Source organism: Streptopelia decaocto (genome assembly GCF_964273445.1).
Source record: "Streptopelia decaocto genome assembly, chromosome: 6".
NCBI classification, from domain to species: Eukaryota; Metazoa; Chordata; class Aves; order Columbiformes; family Columbidae; genus Streptopelia; species Streptopelia decaocto.
Genome location: NC_138660.1, coordinates 13,820,014 through 13,840,763, shown reverse-complemented (window position 1 = coordinate 13,840,763; position 20,750 = coordinate 13,820,014). Strand labels below are relative to the sequence as shown.

At 37.5% G+C, this 20,750-nt stretch overlaps 1 protein-coding gene across 9 annotated transcripts in view; it reads right to left on the bottom strand.

The window, feature by feature from the left end:
* The window catches only part of DLG1 (discs large MAGUK scaffold protein 1), a gene marked incomplete at its 5' end in the record, with an annotated part of 153,988 nt that overhangs the window by 3,482 nt on the left and 129,756 nt on the right, over nt 1-20,750 (bottom strand). For 4 of the 9 annotated variants that reach the window (XM_082056851.1, XM_082056852.1, XM_082056857.1 and 1 more), the window contains 9 exons: nt 1,062-1,153; nt 1,518-1,627; nt 5,213-5,385; nt 5,640-5,741; nt 8,201-8,251; nt 11,147-11,188; nt 14,500-14,599; nt 19,583-19,652; nt 20,254-20,430. In XM_082056851.1, the coding sequence (XP_081912977.1) occupies nt 1,062-1,153; nt 1,518-1,627; nt 5,213-5,385; nt 5,640-5,741; nt 8,201-8,251; nt 11,147-11,188; nt 14,500-14,599; nt 19,583-19,652; nt 20,254-20,430 (917 nt within the window). Of the gene's footprint in view, nt 1-1,061; nt 1,154-1,517; nt 1,628-5,212; nt 5,386-5,639; nt 5,742-8,200; nt 8,252-11,146; nt 11,189-13,770; nt 13,805-14,499; nt 14,600-19,582; nt 19,653-20,253; nt 20,431-20,750 lie in introns of all 9 variants that reach the window. The other 5 variants (XM_082056855.1, XM_082056856.1, XM_082056859.1 and 2 more) reach the window with 2 other exon arrangements.

The window sequence follows — 20,750 nt, the reverse complement described above, 5'->3', positions numbered from 1 at the left end:
GTAAGAGACTCTATTATAGGAAGAATTTGCAATATATGTTTGCAGGTCCTGTAACTTTCTGGTGCAGACAGAGAGCTATAGGAAGAGTGGGTGAGCTAGATGCAGGACTGGGACAAAGCGAGAGCTGTGAGGCAGCAGAGAGGGATGCAGAGAGACCAAAAGGGATGGACTCAAGTTGTTCACTGTGTGGGCAGCACACGGTGTGGAGAACACAGCAGGAGGCAGACCGGGGCAGGGAGTCTGCTGGTTCCCGTCTTCCTCCCTTGTGAAGCCACCAGCCCTTCCTGTGTCTCTGCCCAGGGGAGCAGCGTGTTGCACTCTCAGCTCTGCCCACGTAAGGTGTGGAAGGAGGAACTGGGCAAAGGAGTCATGTCACAGAAAGGAGGGGAATGGGGCAGCAAACACTGAATCACTGCAGAAAAGAACATAACAGGAAGGAAAGTAGCGAGTGTTTATCCAGGACAGGAACAGGGAAGGCTCATTTCTGTCCCCCTCAACATCCTGACTTGACCAATCTCCTCCTACTGCAAGCCACAAGGCAAACAACAGGCACAGTTTGAGTGCTTGCAGCCCATGCTTTGCTGTTACAGTTAGGTCCATGGCATACATAAATTTGATTTGCTAACTAGCATAATGCTGTACTACCCAATTTTCAGAGGCTTATATAATTAACATCATTCTTTACTTCCTGATTTTAAAAACGCAAATATTAATAATTTTCTACAAGGAGCTTTGCTGGGCAATCTCAGCTCTGCAAATAAAAAGCTTTAAGCACACAAATTATCAACAAAGCAAACATCTGCATTACCATATCTAAGAAAAAGGTAGAAAGTCTCAGAGTTTCTAAAACCTAAACTAAGCTCCCAGTAATTTAATATATTCAGTTAACTGATCGAACTGAAATCAGCACATAGATACTAAGATGGCTCTACGCCTCAAAACAATCACAGATCAGCCAGAAAACAAAGTTCAGCCTTATCTCAGCAGTGAGGCCATTACTAGTTTACAGCAAGCAATAAAATTTCAACTCTGGCAAGGGAACAATCCCAAGCAAAACGCACCTGTGAAGTGTTCAGTAAATTCTTGCTCCAGTTTCATGGCTCTCTCAAACGTCTTCCTGGCTTGCTCTTCCGTTAAGCGTTTATTCATTTCCCTGAAATGGAAACCCGTATACATTTAAAGACTACTACCAAATATTTATTTTGAAATAAGGTTTTAAACTGTTGTCTGAGTACTAACCCCAGTAAGAGGCAGTCTCCTAAACGACACACCTATGCAAAAGCTGTAGCGGGAATGAGCTGTTCCCACTATGGCACTATGTTGCATGGAATTCAGCACAATGACATTCATTCTCAAGCACTTTAATTTGGATTAGAAACCTCAAAGTCCCTAGAAATTAGACTCAGGAAACTAAATATTGTTTAAAATGCAAATACTACAACTGACTTGACATAACTTGCATTTGGCTTTTCCAATACAACAGTCTCAAACAATTTAGCCTGAGGTACTTTACTCACATGATATTTTCCACTGTTTTGGGTTTAATAAAAATGGAGATTGGGTACAGCTGGGCAATCTGCAACCTTTTGATCGCATTACCAGAAACATCAAGAATGCAATGTTTACCCTAAAAAGTGAGAGAGAATGGAAAATGGCACTAAGTCACAAGTATACACAATGTTATAGTTTAGAAGGGAAAACACGTCTCAACTGAAGCCAACAAAACCAGCATTTGCATCGACGATATTATGATTTCACTGCTTTGGCACAAGGTCCCCAGTGCTCCTCTGTTGGGATCACACTTAATTTGAGATGTTTCTGACTCTTCTTCCTTCCTTTCTCCACCAGAGGCTGCAGCCCAATTGAACACGCAGAAGCCCCAGTGGAACAGCTGCACTTCAACCACATCACCAACAGGATTTTTTTAATTTATTTATTTATTTTTTTTTTTTTTTTAAATAATTTGAGGATCCTTCAGGGAGGGGAATATCACCAATGCAGTTCAGAGAGGAGCCAGATGACTTCCCTGGCAGACCTGAGGGAGTAACCACCCCAGTGACAGAGAAACATGCCACCGTCAGAATCGTCACATGAACCGAATACGACGACTCTCTTCCCCCCAGGTACCGCTCAGTAGAATACCGAGTCTGACATGATAAATGCAACTTATTTGGGCTGATTATCTTTTCATCGCTTGAGAAACAAATATAATTTAACTGTTCCCTGGGCAGTTGGAAGCCAACGTGTTAGGGCTGCTTTCCTGTCGCTATAAGCAATTTTCCAACTCTTTGGGATATCACATCTTCAAGGCTCTTCCCTGCTCCTCAACTCCTCTCATCTCTGACGAGCTCACTTCCACCTCACATATTTTTATTTCTTTCCTTTCTGAGTAGCATAGGGGTAACTTGACATACCACCATTTTCAAAAGGGATGAAGGCAGAGCAACAGAAAACAACTGTCAGGTGACTAAAATAAGCTTTTTCTTTAGCAGGAGAGCAGTGCGAATGGCAGAACTCTGTGTGAGCCAGGGTACAAACCCACAAGCACCATAAAACCAAAGGTTACTCATATCACACAATGCACTTCCTGAACTCCTGCACATTAAAGAGCAATGAAGCAACTGCAGTCTGAACTGACTGACACGGTTCTGTTCCCTGGCAGATCAAGAGATCACCACGATCATTTACATTTGATCTTTTGCACAACAAAACTGCAGAATTTTATTTAAGGAATACATAAAGAAGGTAGAAGTGTTCTTCCCACATGAACAATATATATCAACTTGCTTTCAACTGACGACAGCTGTTTCCCAGATCCAGTCCATGGATCTGGACACTGACTGGTGTCATTTAAGAAAGGTGTTTGCATGTTCTAGCAGAGTATTTTACTACATATGCCAACCTGTCCACATCTTTCAAATGGTTTCTCTTAAAATGTGGCACATGCTCTGGGAACTGACAACTAAGAGCATTACCTGGTCCAGCTTCCTTTTTGGGATGAGACATACACTATTTGCTGTGTTGGACCCAACAACTTATGGCAGGTGCCAAAGGATTTTGGGCAAAGGGTGAAGGACGAGATTGCCAGCACAAGAACTGTGTTGGACCTTATGGAACGTAACTGTGACAGTTTATTCCAAATCAATAATGAATGTGCATTAACAGTGGCCTCAAATGCAGAGATTTGCAAGTTGCTAGTGATTCCAGAGAGGATATGGAAATTCCTTTCAAGTGAAGATTTAGAAGACAAGGAAAATAAATGCAAGTACCTAATGATATAATTATGATGTTTTCATACAGGAAAGCTATTTTGCTCTTTGCACTGTGCATCTGAACAATATTTTACATTTTTTTTTTAGTTCCTTACTTGCATTGCATCTGATTGAGAACCACAGCACAGCACTCAGTGCCTTTTACAATAACTGAACAAAGACACCAAAAAGCATCTTCAGCTGTGTCCATTATAGATAAGGAAATGAGAGACATGGGGATCAGTTGGAAGCACAAGCAAATAAACACCATTTAAAGCTACTGCAAGAATACTGTTTCTGGTTGTTTTGGGGTAGCAGCAGTCATTTCTGTTGTGTCTGCCACAAAATTCATAATGGAAAACTTGGAAATTGTCTTTTGTATCCCAGTAATAATACCCACTTACACTGAAAAGACTCATCTCTTACGTGAGACAGAGAGGATGACACCCAGGGAGCAGCCTCAGACTGACCAGGTGGCAGCCCTGTCACAATTGGGAAGTCAAGCTCTGAAGAACAGAGCATTGTTTCCCAAAAAATCATGCTGGTTGGAACTGGAAATTGCTGCATCTACCCAAAGTCTCACAGTGCCTGTGCAAGAGATTTAACAGCACAGAGACATCTGGCAGTACTTTGTTCCTCATGTCAGTTTATAAAAGATTCACAATTGTTTTGTACCTTACTAATCCCACTACACGGGCAAAAGAACACAGCCAATTTCAGGTCTAGGATGGAACTGAAGGATGGTATCTGTGCTACCAGGTGAAGCAACTACCAACAGGTTTATAATGTTTAAGCTGTTCAATAAATAGTTTCATCATCTAACCACATATGATAGTTTCACAACTTTGTTCAGCCTCCCATACAAAGTACTGTTCATTTACTTCAACAACTTTGTAAGTAATTTTGTTTTCTTTTCTCAGTGTATACCATGGGGCCGGGTTCTATTCCACAGGGTGAGAAAGACAGCAGAAGGAAACTTCATCACATGAATCTCACCATGTTCTCCCTGTTTTTGATGCCAGTAAATTAAATTACCAGAAATAACAATACTCAGCCATTTGGCCAGAATGGTCTACACTGTTTTCCAGAGGATTAACTACACTCCTGTGTCACCTGGGTCAACCACACTTACCCTCTGCATGTCCAGCCTGAAAGTGCTCACACTTGTGAGTTGCCACCTAGAAAACAGCTGTTTCTTTTCTCATACAGATTAGATAACATTGCCTACTGGAAATGCACCATATTTGTAAGCAGTAGAACAAAACTCAACCAACTAATGTGGAACATTTGCAATAAATTAACAGAAAATTTTTCTTTAAAACAAGCATCTTACTCTAAGAAATATGCTTCCTTCTTCCCACTCTTCTTCAGACAGCTCAAATAAACTTCAGTTTGAATTTAGAAATATTTAGATTTAGCAAGAAATAGATAATTAAAATCTGTTCAGGATAAAAATAGTAAGGTCAGTCTTCAAAATGTAGTGGTAGCTACGTAAGAAAGTCTTTCTGAAATTAAATTTATTACATGCATTTCCCTTTGACAGAAATCCATGAAGGGCACAAAGAACAACAATTGAACAGGTTCTCTTCTACACAGGTCTATATCAAATGGATTATCATATTAATTGACTCCAACACCACTATTCTTAATTAGTTGATGATGTCTGCATGTGAGCTAGGCTAATTAGCCTGTAATTCCAATTATTTCTTCTCTATTTTCTTTTTTATATGAGGGAACAAACTAAAATTGCACCTTTTCCCATAACTGAATCATGATGCTTTCATTATTCCAAAGATTCACTATTTCCCTCACCGCACTGTGACAATGTGCTTTGCTTCTAGTTTTGTACAAATTCCTTCTAAAGTCAGAGGGTTCTGAACGGCTCTCTGCCATTCTTCTCTTTTCCCCTGTCAGAGTCAGATAATCACCTCAGTAAATGAAAGTAACTGGCACTGATTTACCTTTTCTGCTACTTCTCGCACTGACTGGACACTTGTTCCATAAAGATGATTATTGTACTGGCCAGCTTCAATGAATTTGTGATCCTGAATATCCTTCTCCATTTGCTCTCGAGAAGTGACAAAATGGTAATCACGTCCATCCACCTCATAATCTCGTTTTGGTCTAGTAGTATCTTTAAATATAAACCAGTATTTTTTAAAGCAAAAACAAAATACAGTGACTTTTTTTCCCTACAATATAAAAAAATATTCTCCCATTTACACTACAAAATTGTCAGAAGCAAAGAGATGACTGACAATCAAAATAGCTCTATAAACCTTAGACAATATATTAACTTTTTTAACTCAACATACAGAGGATAAGTCTATTAAGAAAATTAACAGAAATAAATAACTTAGAATTGCTATAGGATTTGCTGAGACTTACGTGGAACACACGAGCCAAATTTGTCTGGAAATTCTGAGATCAGATCATCATTTATTCTGTCTTTCATGGGTCCCAAAACAATCACAGGTCGAGTGTAACTGACTATTAAATATAAAGGAATAACATCAGTTATGTTTCAAAATCATTGGTAACTTTTACAGTTCTGCAAAATATCCTTTATCACACGGTTGATGGTTTTAATACCTAAAAGAATACGTACTCCTACAGAGAATAAAAATGTCTAGCAATTACCACCATAGTCACAGCAAGCTGTTGGATCTCCACTCTCAAATCACTATCCTGAGTGACTGAAGGCAAGTCTGAAATTATTAAGTCTTCAGAAAAATCCACAAAGTAACCTCCTTAATTCTGATGAAACAGCAAAAGGGGGAAATTTGAAAATCTTTTCACTTTCAAGAGGTACTTCAGCAGCAGTTTGTGAAATTCTAGTCTGGTGTTGGGAGAAGTTTTTTCTTTTCCTCTAAGACCACAACTTAAAAACTCACCTATGAAGAGACTCAACTATGTACAGATTCTCTAACTATTAATACCCCTACAAAATGAAGTATAGCATCTTTTGATAGCAGCTTCATTTTGTATAATGTTATAAAGGACTTTTGGTTGGAAATTAAGATCAAGCAGAAAATACCTGATTATACTGCAAGAAACATGAAGACAATGTCCAAGTATCTCAGCATTAGCATATAATTTGAGCTGCATTTTAGTTTTAGATTCAATCTATCTTTGCTGCACAAGTAAGTCCAAATTAAATAAAGACTGACCTATATTTTAATTTGACTCTTGGAACTCTTTCATAGATATTAATATATTCATAAAAGGAATATCTGGGGTCCAGTAGCTGTCAACTTATTAATTAAACAAAAATCTTTGCTTGAAGACTAAGGGTGGCCCAGTAGTGTCTCAAGCCCAAGCACCTTTAAATCTATTTTGGTCATTACAGTTCTTTACTCCTCTGGGTTTCTTAAAAAAAGTTACCATGGAAGTGAATGAGTAGACAAATGCAGACAATGTATTCAGGGAACGTATTACTGTACCTAAGCCAAGGAATGACGTGTTGGTTCTTTTAAGGCCTTTCCCATATACTGTGTTAGACTCATAAAGGGAATTACAGTCATGTATTTAAATGCCAAAGCACTTGGCTCTCTAAAATTTTTAGTTTTACAATATGGCAATTACTAAGCCACCAGTTTCTGCAAAGTCTCACTGACGTCTTTTCTCTTCAACCCTGACATTAATTCACTTACCATTACTATCGTTCTCACTCAACGATTAAGCTATCGGAATCTGGGAAGCTAATGGCAGCTAAAAAGATGTTTCTCATTTTGTGAGATGCTGCGTGTGGATACACACGCCGACCCAGCAGCTGCTCACTGGAGGGTAACAAACCTCCCGCTCCCCAGTTTAGGCTCCGCTTAACTTAGCACATGGAAAAGGGACTACATCATTTCCATGCTCTCAACTCACACGCTTCTCATCCCACATTTTATTTGGAGCCTACCAAAATTACAAATTATATGAGACAAATAATATAGTTTCTGTTAGTCTTGTACAACAACTTTTACTACTTTTGGAAGCTTACTGATGAAATGGAGCCCATATGCAATGACTAACAAGTCAGAGTGGAAGGTTATACAGGCACACGTGTTCCAGTATACAATGGTATTAAAAGCAACTGGGCTGTGCCACTCACTGGTACTTTAATTCAAAAATGAAATCTTGACACTCAAAAGTCATGTAAATATATGATGCATATTTACTTTGACTGCCACATTATCTGATAGGTAACAGGTATCAAGTAATCCCAAAGGATCTCTCTTTTACAGATTAATTTACAAATATATGAGGTATGTACTAGATAATGTAAACCAACTGCCAGCACCTGCTGTGGTGAATGGGAACACTAAAAATTCTGTATATGCAGTGAAACAAAACCAGGACCAAGGTGAAAAGGAAATTATAGGATTCCACTGGAAATCAGTGAAAAGCATTTTAGTTTAAATGCAAGTGAGAGAAATTATTTTACCCTATCAATTTATATTTCCTTCAAAATTATTTTTTTCTGTAAAAAATAAAAAAATCACTTGGCAACTGCTAACCAAATTGGCCATACAAGCAGAAATGAGAGACTCACGTTTTAGAGACATCTCAGTTAAACCTTACTAAAATAGACAAATGATCTACTGACGCACTTTTTGTTGGGACAGAAGAAAGGAACTGGAACAGTGAGAATGCCAAAGCAATATGAAACAGAAGAAAACTATGACTTCCGAGGTTCACACTGATGAAACTGCTAAACATACAATATTTTCCTTAAGCAATGTAAACCACACATAAGTTATTTTAGGTAGCACACTTTTGGATTGTGCACTAAATAATTTAGCAATTGCATTTAATAATTTATGCCTTTATGTTTTATTCATTTGAATAATGGTAACAAGTTCAGAACAGTGAAGAGGTTTATCATGGTGCTCAGTACATAAGGTGACATGAAGTATTGCAATAATTCAGATTATATTTATTTTATACTGAGATCTACAAACCTTCTTGTTGATTGACTGGTTCGTATGATAAGACATATTCCTCTTGGCCACCTAAAAACGTAAATGCAAAGACATATCTATGTATTTTTTTCTCAACCAACACATTTAAATTGAGTCATTCAATGAACTCTAATGATACTGACATTCTGCAGTAATATGCATTACAATGATACCGATGAAGGACATTTCTCAAGAATGATGAATTATAAAAATCACAAAGATAAGCCAAGCACAAAATTTTGAAGCATAAGACACATACAGTATAAATAATTTCCTGGTTCATGTTAGCACGTCAAACCAACATCAAGCAGCAGAAGAATTTAAAAGCATTGCTGAGATGCTCTTCGCCACGTTTCCCTGGATGCAAGGCATGCACGCTCTCATTCACTGCTACAGGCAACGCCGCCTTCGGCATCAACACCCGCCAGATTTTGATGCCAGCATTTACAGTCACATTTCTCTATATTTATACAGGGCTGACAATCCTGTATGTTAAGGTGGAAGGATCTTCCATTAACTTTATCATGAAGTGGCATTTACTTCAATACCTTCAACCACTCTAATTAAAAAAAAAAAAAAAAAAGTATATACTAAATAACTGTTATTTTAGTAATGATTTCTTAACGATGAACTTGAAAACAAAGACTCAGCTCCAGAAAGCACATCAGCAGTGAATGAAACTAAAATAATTGAGTTTTGGCCTTTGACAGCTGCAGGCTTTTTAAATGTTAGTGAAAGCATCTGAAATATACCTCAGTTGCCATCTCTCTAAAAGATTATTTCTAGTCTAACAAGATACCTCCAAGAAAGATTTCTTGCAATGGAATCACTAAAAATTATCTCAATTACAGCAAATTTTATGATGTTACTATGAACTTTGAATAAAATACAATCCTGTAATTTTGGAACACTCTTTGGAGTTTATAAGCCATACTTATAACAGGCAAAGGAACAGACCAATGCTATACCACAGTTGCATACAAATAGATGGCAGATAAAGGGTTTTATAAATTCATCTGTTGCTTACATATATCTCTGTTCTTTCTTTCATAGCAAATACATTGATCTTTTAAGTCTAAAATCTATAATTTCATTAAGAGAAATATTTCTCTTATTTGGAGTGAATCTGCATTCAAACTGTACTATAGCAAAACACAGGAATGAACATTTTAATTTAAGTTAATGCAAGTGAGGAATATGTTGAGACAGATACAAAAACATGCAACCTGTATATTTTAACAGCTCAAATAGTTACACATGCAAATGGACTTTAGAAGGACAGTATATACTTTCAGAACCCCTCTTAGGCTAGGGAGAAGAAAAGGGTATCACCAGCTATTGACTCATCTATGAAGGATCCAGCTCACATATTTGATACTTGTGACATTGCTATAAGGTAATAATAACACGTAAAAAGCATCTCGTGGTAGAGGGCAAAAAGTATATATTGTCACGGCTTTTCAACATTTTGGAAAATGAATATTAATAGAATGAACCTTTTGAACAACCGTACTCATCTGTAATCAAGATAACTTTCGTATTAGACAGCAGTAAAAAGAAATTAAAAAAATTTTAATAAAAAGTGCGCGGAATTACATACTCAAATAAGTAAAATCATGTCATTCATCATAATACCAGGGCTTCTCAAGTAATAACAGAGCAAAAAACTAACTAGCAGTACCAATAATGTGCTTTAAACGCACATAAAGGAGGCTCTGAGAAAAACTTTGGTGGGGGAAGAGAGGGAAGCAGCAAATTTATGGAGAAACAGTCATGGTTAGATAGCTTTGATGGTGTGCCATTAAAAATGATAAAAATCTGTAAGTTTGTCACACAGGCAAAGGCAACTTCCATACACGCTCCATTTTGTGTCATTCTTGGGAAACATGAATCCCTTCCCCAACCAGTTTCTCTCAATTACAGTCTATGACAACTTCTGGCATTGTAACCACTGGGGATTTTATACACATGTATAAATTCCCTCCTTGAGTTTAAATGTCTGGAAGAAAAAACGTGGATCATCACCTATGAGAAGATCTATAGCTCCGCAAAAATACAGCTGTTAATGATCCGCTTTCTTTCTTACCCTGACATAAATAACATCTGTTTCTGAGGTGCCCATTTCAGGCTTGGCAGCAACCAGGAGCTGATCAGTGAGCCACCCAGTGTCACTCTGCCCAACTTTGACTTTTCTTTTTCATATTCCTCTTCAAATTATCAAAATGCTCCTCTTCCTGCTCTGCTCTAGGCAGCTTGGGCAATCGCTAAACAGTTCTGCACCCAGGCTTAGTAAAAGAGCCAACTCAGTCCAGTATTTTAAACAAGCTCGGGCTTCAGAAAGAACGTGTGTGTAACATGTGCCTAGAGGGCTCATTTATCACAACTGCACTCCAGCACCTCACGTGTGTCGTATGTTTGAACACGATTCATACTGAGCACCCACACTTGACAGAATAGATAAATGGAAGCTGAAAGCAAGGGTGAATACATGTTTGCTTATCTTTTCTTTCATTACAAGTATATACATATTAAATCTGAATATCAGCTGTGAAAAATCGTAGATAGTTATGGCACCATTTAACAGATTACAGAGTTTAGTTACGCTTCCAGTGTATTAAGCTCAACTACATATAATTATATTTGTCAGCATTAAATTTACATTTAGGTTTTAATAGGTCTAGCTACCTTGCATAATGTTCAAATCAAGCTGAACTAAGAAAATCATATATCTCAATAAAAATACCCATAAAGGAGGTTTGCAATTATTCAATCTAGTCTTTGCAGAATTTGCAGTACCCCACCAAACACATGAATATGGATTTCACTTGAAGGTGACTGGGAAGTTTTATTTAACATGTAAATACCCAGAAAAGACAAACAAACAAACCCAAAGAAAGAACCACTAAACTAAGGTTCTAAATAAACAAAGAACTTAAAACCACTTACGGTAGCTACTTTCACTATCGCTGGCATTAGAGGTTACATGCTCTGAAATTGCAACACAACGGAAAAAAAAAATAAGGAACATACAGTGATGGCATGAGTCCAAAAGAAAGCAAATTGACACAAAATAATCCAGATGAAAGACAATACTGATACCAAAATGCTGAAATCAATACATACTGCACATAAAAGTTTAAGGTACGTCTCATAGCTCTCAGGATCAAGCTTGTTTTCATACCAAAGGAATGGATGTTAATTAAAACAACAACAACAAAAAACAACATTAAATAGCACATCAAAATAAGATTTCGAAAAGTACACTAACACACTCCACATGTAACCCTGTAACTTTTAAGTAACCTATGGGATTACACATTTCAACTTTAAGGCAGGCAATTTGTTGATTATATTAAGAGTCTTGTAGAAGAAAATACTGGGCTATATTGCAGAAAATGTAGTGGAGCATGTTCAATAACAGACACGTCCTCATGGTATATTAAGTAGTTTACTTGAAGTGCAAAGCAGATATTTTTTTCCCCTCAGTCATGTTTTAGTTTTCAAAAGCCCCTGACTTTTATTCTGGACTATCTATATTAATTTCATGCCTTTTGCATAGAAATCAAAATCCTTCAGTAGCTACAATGTGTTTATATTTACTTTTTAAAGCTATGCAATTATGTTAAATTTGCTTATGATAAAAATTAACGCAATTGAAGAAATATTCCACCACCTGAAAATTCTGCAAGTCTGGTGAACAAATATGAACTTTGATATTGCTGAACTTTATTGTAAAGAATCCATTTTTACGCCACTCAATGAGCATGTCTGTTTGTAATAAAAACCACTAACGTCCACAGGGCAAGACTGCATAAAGCAGCTTGTGTTTGACCTACACAAATTAAGTACAATCAAATTTGAAATTATGTACCTAACTGTGTGTATATGATAATACACACTGTTGTTATGAGGAGCCTTTATAACACACTAAATCCAGTGCAGTTTCTCCCCTCCAAGATTGAAGAGAAGGAAGCAAGGGGACTCTAGAGGTAACAACACAGTTAGGAAGCAAGTATACTTCTAGTGATTAATAAACATTAGAAAAAGTTACCATCATCATATGTAAACTAATTAACCTTTTAAAATGTTTTTGGTTAAAGTGAACCAGTATCTTCAAACCACAAATATCTGGCTAGACTGAACTCCCTCACTTCACTTCTGTACAGGAAAACCAGACAAATATTTCCAAATGTTTGTGAGCACCAGCAATTTGTATCTACTGCCAGTTCATTTTCTTGTCCTGGAAAAAAGAATTTCCACGTTGCCACAGAAGAGGCCAATAGTGGGTTTAAAAGCCTCATGATAGAACATGAAAGGGAGACACTGTCCACTGGGAATACAAGTGTTGTGATTGCCTGATAACGGGCACAACTGGTGAGGATGGAAAGGCTGCGATGCCGGCAGGAGCAGCAGCAACACAGCTTGCAATAAGTGTGGTAAAGCAGTTTCAGAAAGTCTGACTGTACTGAAAAACAGGCTAGAAGGTATTTGTTTTTATAACAGCATTGCCTGGTGGCCTTTCTGGATCACACTACAGAGTTTAAACTAGGTATGATCATCAAGCCATAAAGGCTGCTTATGATCTTCTGCTCTAAACCACGAAGCCATAACGATTGCTAAGGTCTTCTGCTCTAGACCGAGAACTTCCCTGAAATGCAAAATTAATGTTATAGCTACTAGAAATTTTATGACTGAGGCCACATATAGAAATACACTGCTTCTTACACGTGATTTCAGGAACAGCTGCATAACAGTTGCGCACTGGGAAGAAAAGTTTCTTTAATGACCTTCAGTCACTTATCTTTACTGACTGATTTTACTATTCCATAAACACTTAACAATCCATGTGTTTATTATCTGTGATGAAAGCAATGTCTTGCTGGCTTTTTTGTTTTTTATTTGTCACTTCAGTGTGTGCTGGTATCTATGTCCCCAAACCGTTAGATCTGTTAGAGTAATCTTAGTGCATTCAACTAGTTAACATTTCTGCAGGAAATACAACTAATGCTTATGTGTCTCCTCTATTAGCTACCCCCGTACCTGGTCTAAAAACACCATAAAAGTTTGAATAAGTCAGACAGAAAAACTCTCATGGCATTTGTTAGGCAAAGGTTTTTTTTGTTTAAGTAACTGTATATGTCAGCCACCTAGAGAGAGGATTGAAAAGTGTAACCAGTTAAACTGTTATGGCAATGGTTGTACTACTACTGGAAAAAGTCATGGGTTATTTTTAAATAAATAAGAATACAAAGACAAGATAAAATTGACATTAAAAAAAAAAAAGTCACTGGATTTAAAAACACAGTACTACTAATGACAAACAAGTAAGCACCGGTAAGCTTCTGAACAAGAAAAACCTCTAACATGATAGTCACATGGACTTAAAGTAACACATTCCTGAAAGCAAAACCCCCCCCAAAACATTGCTAACTAGAAAAAGCTCATGGAACATTTTCAGAGTCAACCTCCTTATGCCAGTAGAGCACCAGTCTCAAAGAGATCTGTTAAAAAAAAAATAGTAATTTTTCAGATGGAGGTTAAAATAACTTGGGAGTATTTTGATCACTTACTCAGGCCTTTTGATCCCATGTCGTCAGGGACCTCCTGCAGAGTAGTCCCCAGAGGGCAAGCAATAAAAAGACAATCACAAAGAAAATAATTGTCAGTAATATATAAAATTGGCGCTACGACAGGAGACAGTTCCCAGAACATCACAGGGGAAGGTATGTCTATAGGATTTGACCTGAGTGGCACATGAAGTGTAACCAGTGACGCAAACAGCAGAGAATGCAGTTTGTAGCAGACCTGGTCTGAATTAGCAAACTCATGCAACTGTTTTTTGAGAAGACACTTTAGTGCTGGCAACCAATGATGAAAATCAAAGTAATTCCTCTTACCAAATTAGAATGGAATGATATTAAAATAACCAGTCTAAAGGGACTGGAGTAAAAAGCTGGTAGGCTCTGTTATAGTTTTTGCATGGCTACGTGCTCTCCTCCAAGCCAGAAATGAGGAACCATCACTGACAGCGCTGGGAGGCTGTTGTCTCCTCCAGTTATGTACACTGATGTTACTCAAGAGCATTACCCAGGTTATTCCAAACTGGGGTGCTCTTTGGTTAAATTTCACTTTAATAGCAAGCAAATGATTTTATAGATTTTTCAAAGTGGTTTGTCACTGGCAGCTCAAGCTTGTTGGCCTGTTGCAGCTCATGAAACTGTCTCCATGGTAACACCCTACTGCAGTCTAGCAGGCCCTTCTACGTGTGCTTCGCTCTCCATCGAATGCCTTATACTTACGGTCAATATCACTGGTTTCCTGCTCACTCTGGTCCTTGTTCTTGTAGAAGGGAAATTTTCGGGAAAAGAGGTTCTTTTTACGCTTGTCATTGAATGACTGCTGAAGAAGAGAAGGAGGGGCAAAACAAAGGATGTCTAATGTCTGTGTGAACAAAGGCCGAGACCAGCAGCTTTGTGGAAGCTGACTCCTATAACCACATTATGCAGTGCATATTTCAGCGTAACATTATCTTCTCAGCTCATTAAAAACAGAGATCAGGATCATGGCTTTGCTCACACCCTCTGTATTTCACATGCTTACTACAGAGAGAACTGGCAGGCTGCTGCATCCTATATGGCCTGACCTGTATTTCACAAATTTAGGCTTGCTGGGAGTGTACAAAGATAGGAAAAACTAGGCTGCCGTAGGATAGCCAAACCATAATGAACTCCAAGTCCATTATATCACTTTTATTACCTAATACAGGGCTTACACTATTTTAAACCAACACTAAGGCTTTACACATGCTTTTGCAAACAGCTGACACCATAACAGCTCACCACAAGTATCTGCCAGGGTTACCCATTTGCAAAGGCAAAACTGTAAATACTCTGGTGACAACTACTAAATAACATATCACACGGTAAAGAAAAATGGATGTTAAAGCTGGCATTGTACTGAATGCTCTTACGATAAAACTAAGTACAGTGAAAAAGGACGGAAAAAATATGTCTAGCTAAAATATCCAAACAATAAAAGTCCAAAGCAAACTGTATTTGTTTCAATCTTTCGCAATTGCACCTCACTGCAAGTTCACTGAAAGAAATGACTTTGCTCTATGGAAGTCTGCATCCCAATACCAAAATTAACTTTCAAAAGCTACAAACTAATTTCATTTGTTTACTGCGGTAATTATTTTTTCAAGGGTGCATTTATAGTTATCACATGAAAAACCCTGTATGTCCAGGGATCACATTCAGCAACTTTTTGTATTAACTGCTTGTATTGCTGAAGAATTTCTGCATCTCAGTTACCATGAAAAATTCTAGCATTACCTATATAGACATATGCGTATCTACCCATATGAGTATAAACTATTATTGTGCTAGGTGATGGAGAGCAATGCATTTTTCATTCATGCCTACAGGTGAAATTAACACAGAAATTAGTAATATCTGCCACGTCTTCTGCTGAAGACATTATGTGACTACAGCACCTTTAACATACTGTTCTAAGTCAATAAAGAAACTCGATGTATAAATAAATAGGTAACAATTTTATTGCAATTACGCCCAGAACTGGAACTAATAGAGCTAACTTGAAGCCAGCTGAAATTTCTTTTCATCTTTAGACACAAGCGAACCATCTGCCAGCTTTGCCAAGACAGGAAATTTCCCATGTGTTTTTTCATTTGGTTTGTAGAACCTCCATTATGGGAAGGATGGCAAAAGTAAGAAAATGCCCAGCTTGGTTTTGAAACACTGTGCTGCTGGGGGACTGTTTATTTCCAAGCCAAGCAAAGCCCATGTGCAGCAGAAAGTAATAAAACTTTCACACGACAATTTTTTAAAAAACTACTTTAGAAAAAACCCCCAAATATTATAAATCAATACATTAAAGATTCTATTAACAGCTATTTGGAAGACTCAGAGCATGTTAACTTTCAAGTAATTGTCTATCTTCACCAGCGTGAGCTCACCATCCTCTATTATTTGCAACACAGTTGCAAAAAGATATATTACCATTTCTACCAGCATTAAGTATGGAATAAAATACCCTAACAACTGGGGGTCAAACAGGACAAAGCTTTTGCAAACAGTGGGCCACCTTCTTTGGTACAATTACAAAACCAGCATTTGGCCTTGCGGAGGAGAATGCCTATAGTGCACCACACAGGCTGCATCCTGCTACAGTATTAACAACCCTTCCGGCCATCTGTTTTAATACATACTTGCTTGGCAATATCAGATACTGAACCATCCAGTGATGTTTTCCTTACTGTTGGTTTAAAAAAAGGTTTACTTAAAATTCCCAGGTGTTAAAGAGGCACGTGGTACCCTGGGAGCACAATCAGTGGCATTGAGCTCTGGAAACAGCAATACTGTGTTCAGTGGGAAATCCATAAAAGCTTTAATTAGCTGGAGTCTGCGTTTGACTCAAACTGTCATGCCAGTGTAAGAACTGGTAAATTATCAACCTGACATATGGACAAAAGAACTGGTTTCGAGCCAAGCATACGCTTGCAGGAACTACAGTTGGCACGGGCAAAGTTTTAGGTTGTGGTATTCCTGACCTGCTTTGTCTCAAGTCAACAAGTCATTGCAATTGATCCCTCATAACCAGAAAAGTAACATAACCTACAGAACACAGGCAACAAAGAAATATGCCCACAGATCTTTGCGGAGTATACTGAAAAATACAGTAGCACGACTGCCAAAAGTGGATGTCTTACATCTGTATTACTGTTCTATTCAGACAAGTCACTCAGTTTGGGCAAAAGAGGGGAAACAAATGTAACAAAGCTAAAATGGTGCAGTTTAACTGAGGTGGTGAGACTCTGCAATTTGTATGGCTACAATAAAAGGAGTGGCTGATTTATTGTACTTCATAAAAGATAATCGGGTTCTTTTAGTTTTGGAAACATTTCAAGCAATAATTATTTTAGTTTTCTGTACAGTAAATCTTATTGAACTAATACTAAATTTTACATACTGCATGTATAATGGTCAGAGTCAGTTCCATTTCCAAAAAAAGGAGAAAATAAAATATTATACTGATTTTGCATAAAAAAGACTAGCCAAAAGATTATTTTTAAAAGATACCATGATTATAAAAAGATAAAGAGAATTGCTTATTAGTTGAAAATGCATAGTAATTGTATTAAATTTTTCATAAGCCCACTGCAAATCATAAACAGGCATCATAAGCAAGAATATATTAAAACAGAAGCAGCACAGAAAGTGAGATAAATGTGTATATGAAAGGAACAAACAAGAAAAAAATTAACCACTTCTGCTCCAGCTTTTCTAGTTTTCATTAATATGAAGGGAACATTGACTTCAATGTTTGCTGTCACTGGAGTTATTCTTTAGGATGTTAATGCAGAAATTTTGAAGAATTGTATAAAGTGGGTATTTCATCCTGTCCATGAGCGTGATCACACAGACAGAGGGCGGCACTCAGCCCCCGAGGACACGCACGGTGCAGAGATCACTGGGAAAAACATCACCGTGACAAATGCACGGAGAATTACTTTAAGCAGCAACTGTAATGTTAAAACATTTACAGCTGAAGCAAAAGATTGTGAACAGTGTAAGCGTGTTTGCAAAATGAAGTGTTACTAAAGAAAAAGAACGGCAGTTGTGTATCAATGGCAAGCGTAGCTGCTTTTCCACTCAGTTTTCCATGCAGGTCTCTGGTGCTCTGGCAGTGCACAGTGACTGCGCACTCGCGCCGCTGTGCTCAACACGCTACTTCAAACACGTTGTTAATTCACCATGCAATTATCTTTCAAAGCACATGGCAACATTGGAAAAATTACTAAAGTATATCTAAAATATTTAAGCCATTTTCTTTATATGACTTCTAAAAATTGAACTCAAATTATAAAAAATGATCAGGTTAAAAATTACCACGTCAGTTGATAAGATTTTATTCCAATACCCAAAAATGAATACACCAAAACAAAACCTGCAAATAATCCAGTGAATCCTCAAAGCAGTACCGTAACTGTTCATCAGAAAATAACTAGAGATATTGATTTCCTTTTAAACACTTATAGAAACAACCATGACATTTTCTTCATTAATGAACTAAACTGAAACCTTTGCAATGTAGCAGATTGATATATGTATGGATCTGACAGTCTTTAAAGTCTGAAGTCCTACACTATCAGGATGATCTATTGAAGCTTTAATACTTGATATATGTGATTTTCAAAGTTATGAAAACGTTGTTACTGAAATCAATGACTAAAAGTAACCTTTAGGATCTATAATAGTGACTAGATGTTACAGCATTAGTGGTATTAAAAAATAATCACTATTTAAGAAGTAGCTTCCTCAGAAGCTTAAAGTATGTTTCAGATCTTAAAAAAATTATATATACATACACCTAACTCTTGAAATTACTAGTTATATAATGGTAGAAATTGTAAGGTTGTGAAATTGTTTCTCAAATTTCATAGCAACCAAGCCATGCACAAAAAAGCCTCATCAACCCTCAAAAACTTGGCTGCTTCACCATTAGGCAATTGCTATAGTTTTTGCTACAAACATTCCTATCTCTGCTTTCTCACTGCTCATTCCCATCACGTGTACTAGGAGAGGGATTGCATATCGTGCAGTGAACTCACCAAGGGATTGACTAAAACGAAAACCAGTACATCTTTTGGACTGAGTTGTGTTCATCTGCGTCGGTTATTTCACATTATTTGAGCACAGCCACATCAGTATTTGTGTAAATAGGGAGTGGCAGCAAGAAAAAAGAGCTGTGAGATAGAAACTGGTTCTGGTCAGCAGTAGCAACAGCCTTGAGTTGGTGTTGGCCTGTGCCCTTGCACGAAATTCTTTAAAGCTTCTGCCTCCATAGTTGTAACAAAGAAGCTGCTTTATGCTGTCTGCATAACTGTGGACATTGTAAACCCCCATTTATCATAGGGACCCTGTTGAGCTCTACTTCTTTGTTTTCTATGTGCATTTTCACCTTCATAGGAACATTTTACTCTTTGTGAAAACTGGCAGCTAGGCCCCTCCCCCAGAAAAGGGAGTCCAGGCGTACAATCCATGCTAAAGGACTAAACTGCTTTAGAAACAGCACTTGCACAGCTGTTACAAATGGCACTACTGAATACTTGATTAGTATCTACAGTTCTTATTACATTACAGTAATAATGATAATATATGGCTTTAAGCTAATTCTCCAAACAATTTGCAGTGTTTTGGCAATGGTTAACTACTAAAGTCAGATTTGGTGTTCCGAATTATTTCTATTAGACAGAATTTATTCTTTTCACTAAAAACTGAAACTGAGTTTGCAGAGATAAACCACTGAAAAATGTTACCATTCACAATGCCAGGTGTAATTAGTACTTCATTAACTCACCCCTTTATCTCCTCTTGTTTTAGAATTGAATTTCACTGTCTTTAAACGGGCCCGTTCTTTTTTCTCAACTCTACCACAAAAACATACATAAAAAAAATTAAATCAGAAAAATTGCAGAACTCCAAGCTACTACTTGTTATACGGTAAGCACATAGGTGTATCTTTTGCAGTATGGACTTTTGTTGGTGATGGCACCTTCAGAAAACAGCAGCCTGCTAGTGGCAGACTGTATTGGAAAAGTAGGCTATTATTTCCCAAGCGATGAGCTGTGGGGGTATTGAAGTATTTTGCGATTATTTACATTCAGTAAATTGGGGGGCAAAAAGTAAAAGCATGTCACAAAAGTCATGATAGTGTCATGATTCAAACAAAATTTACTTGGCACGTTTTCATATGTAAATGGTATAATGTTATTAAACCCCCAACTTGCTTACATTAAGAACAGAGGTGGACTTGGACCACCTTTATCAACCTCAGCATGCTACTTCTAGGGCTAAATAGGATTTTGACAAAACTCTCACAGAGTTAGTCAGAATCCCACTACAATACAAGAAGTGGCTGATGTGGTACAGAATTACCAACAAAGAGCGAAGCATATGCAATATATGTATTAACCATATCAGATATTTAATAGTAGACACACTAGTAGTCAGTAAAATATCATGACATACCTGCGTTTGCTTGGGATAACTCCAATTTCATCACTTTCTCCATCTGGAGTTACCTGCCGTGCTTGCCACCATTCATCATCAGAAGCATTAATGACATGAAGGATATCGCCAAATTTGAAGTTCAGTCCTTGACTTGGAAGGCCACTATCTTTAGTCTTGTCATAATCAAAAAGAGCTCTGCATTTAAAGGGAAAAAAAAAAAATAAACATAGAAAAATCAAGAAATAAACCAGGGGAGAATGAACAGCACCGAACATGAAGCTGCCTGTGTTTTCAGAAGCGACTGCGCCATCCTGACAGTCACGTAAAATAAGAATGCTGAACGCTTTCTCTCTCGTGTATGTACACACACTGAGAATATATAGCCCAGTATTCACACCCACGTTTAGGAGTTTTAACAAATGAGAACAAACTTTGCCCAGAACAGAACACTAGTGCTTTGCAAAAGGTCCGCAGAAGAGGCCTCCTGCAATTCAACAAGCACTTTGCATAGAGCA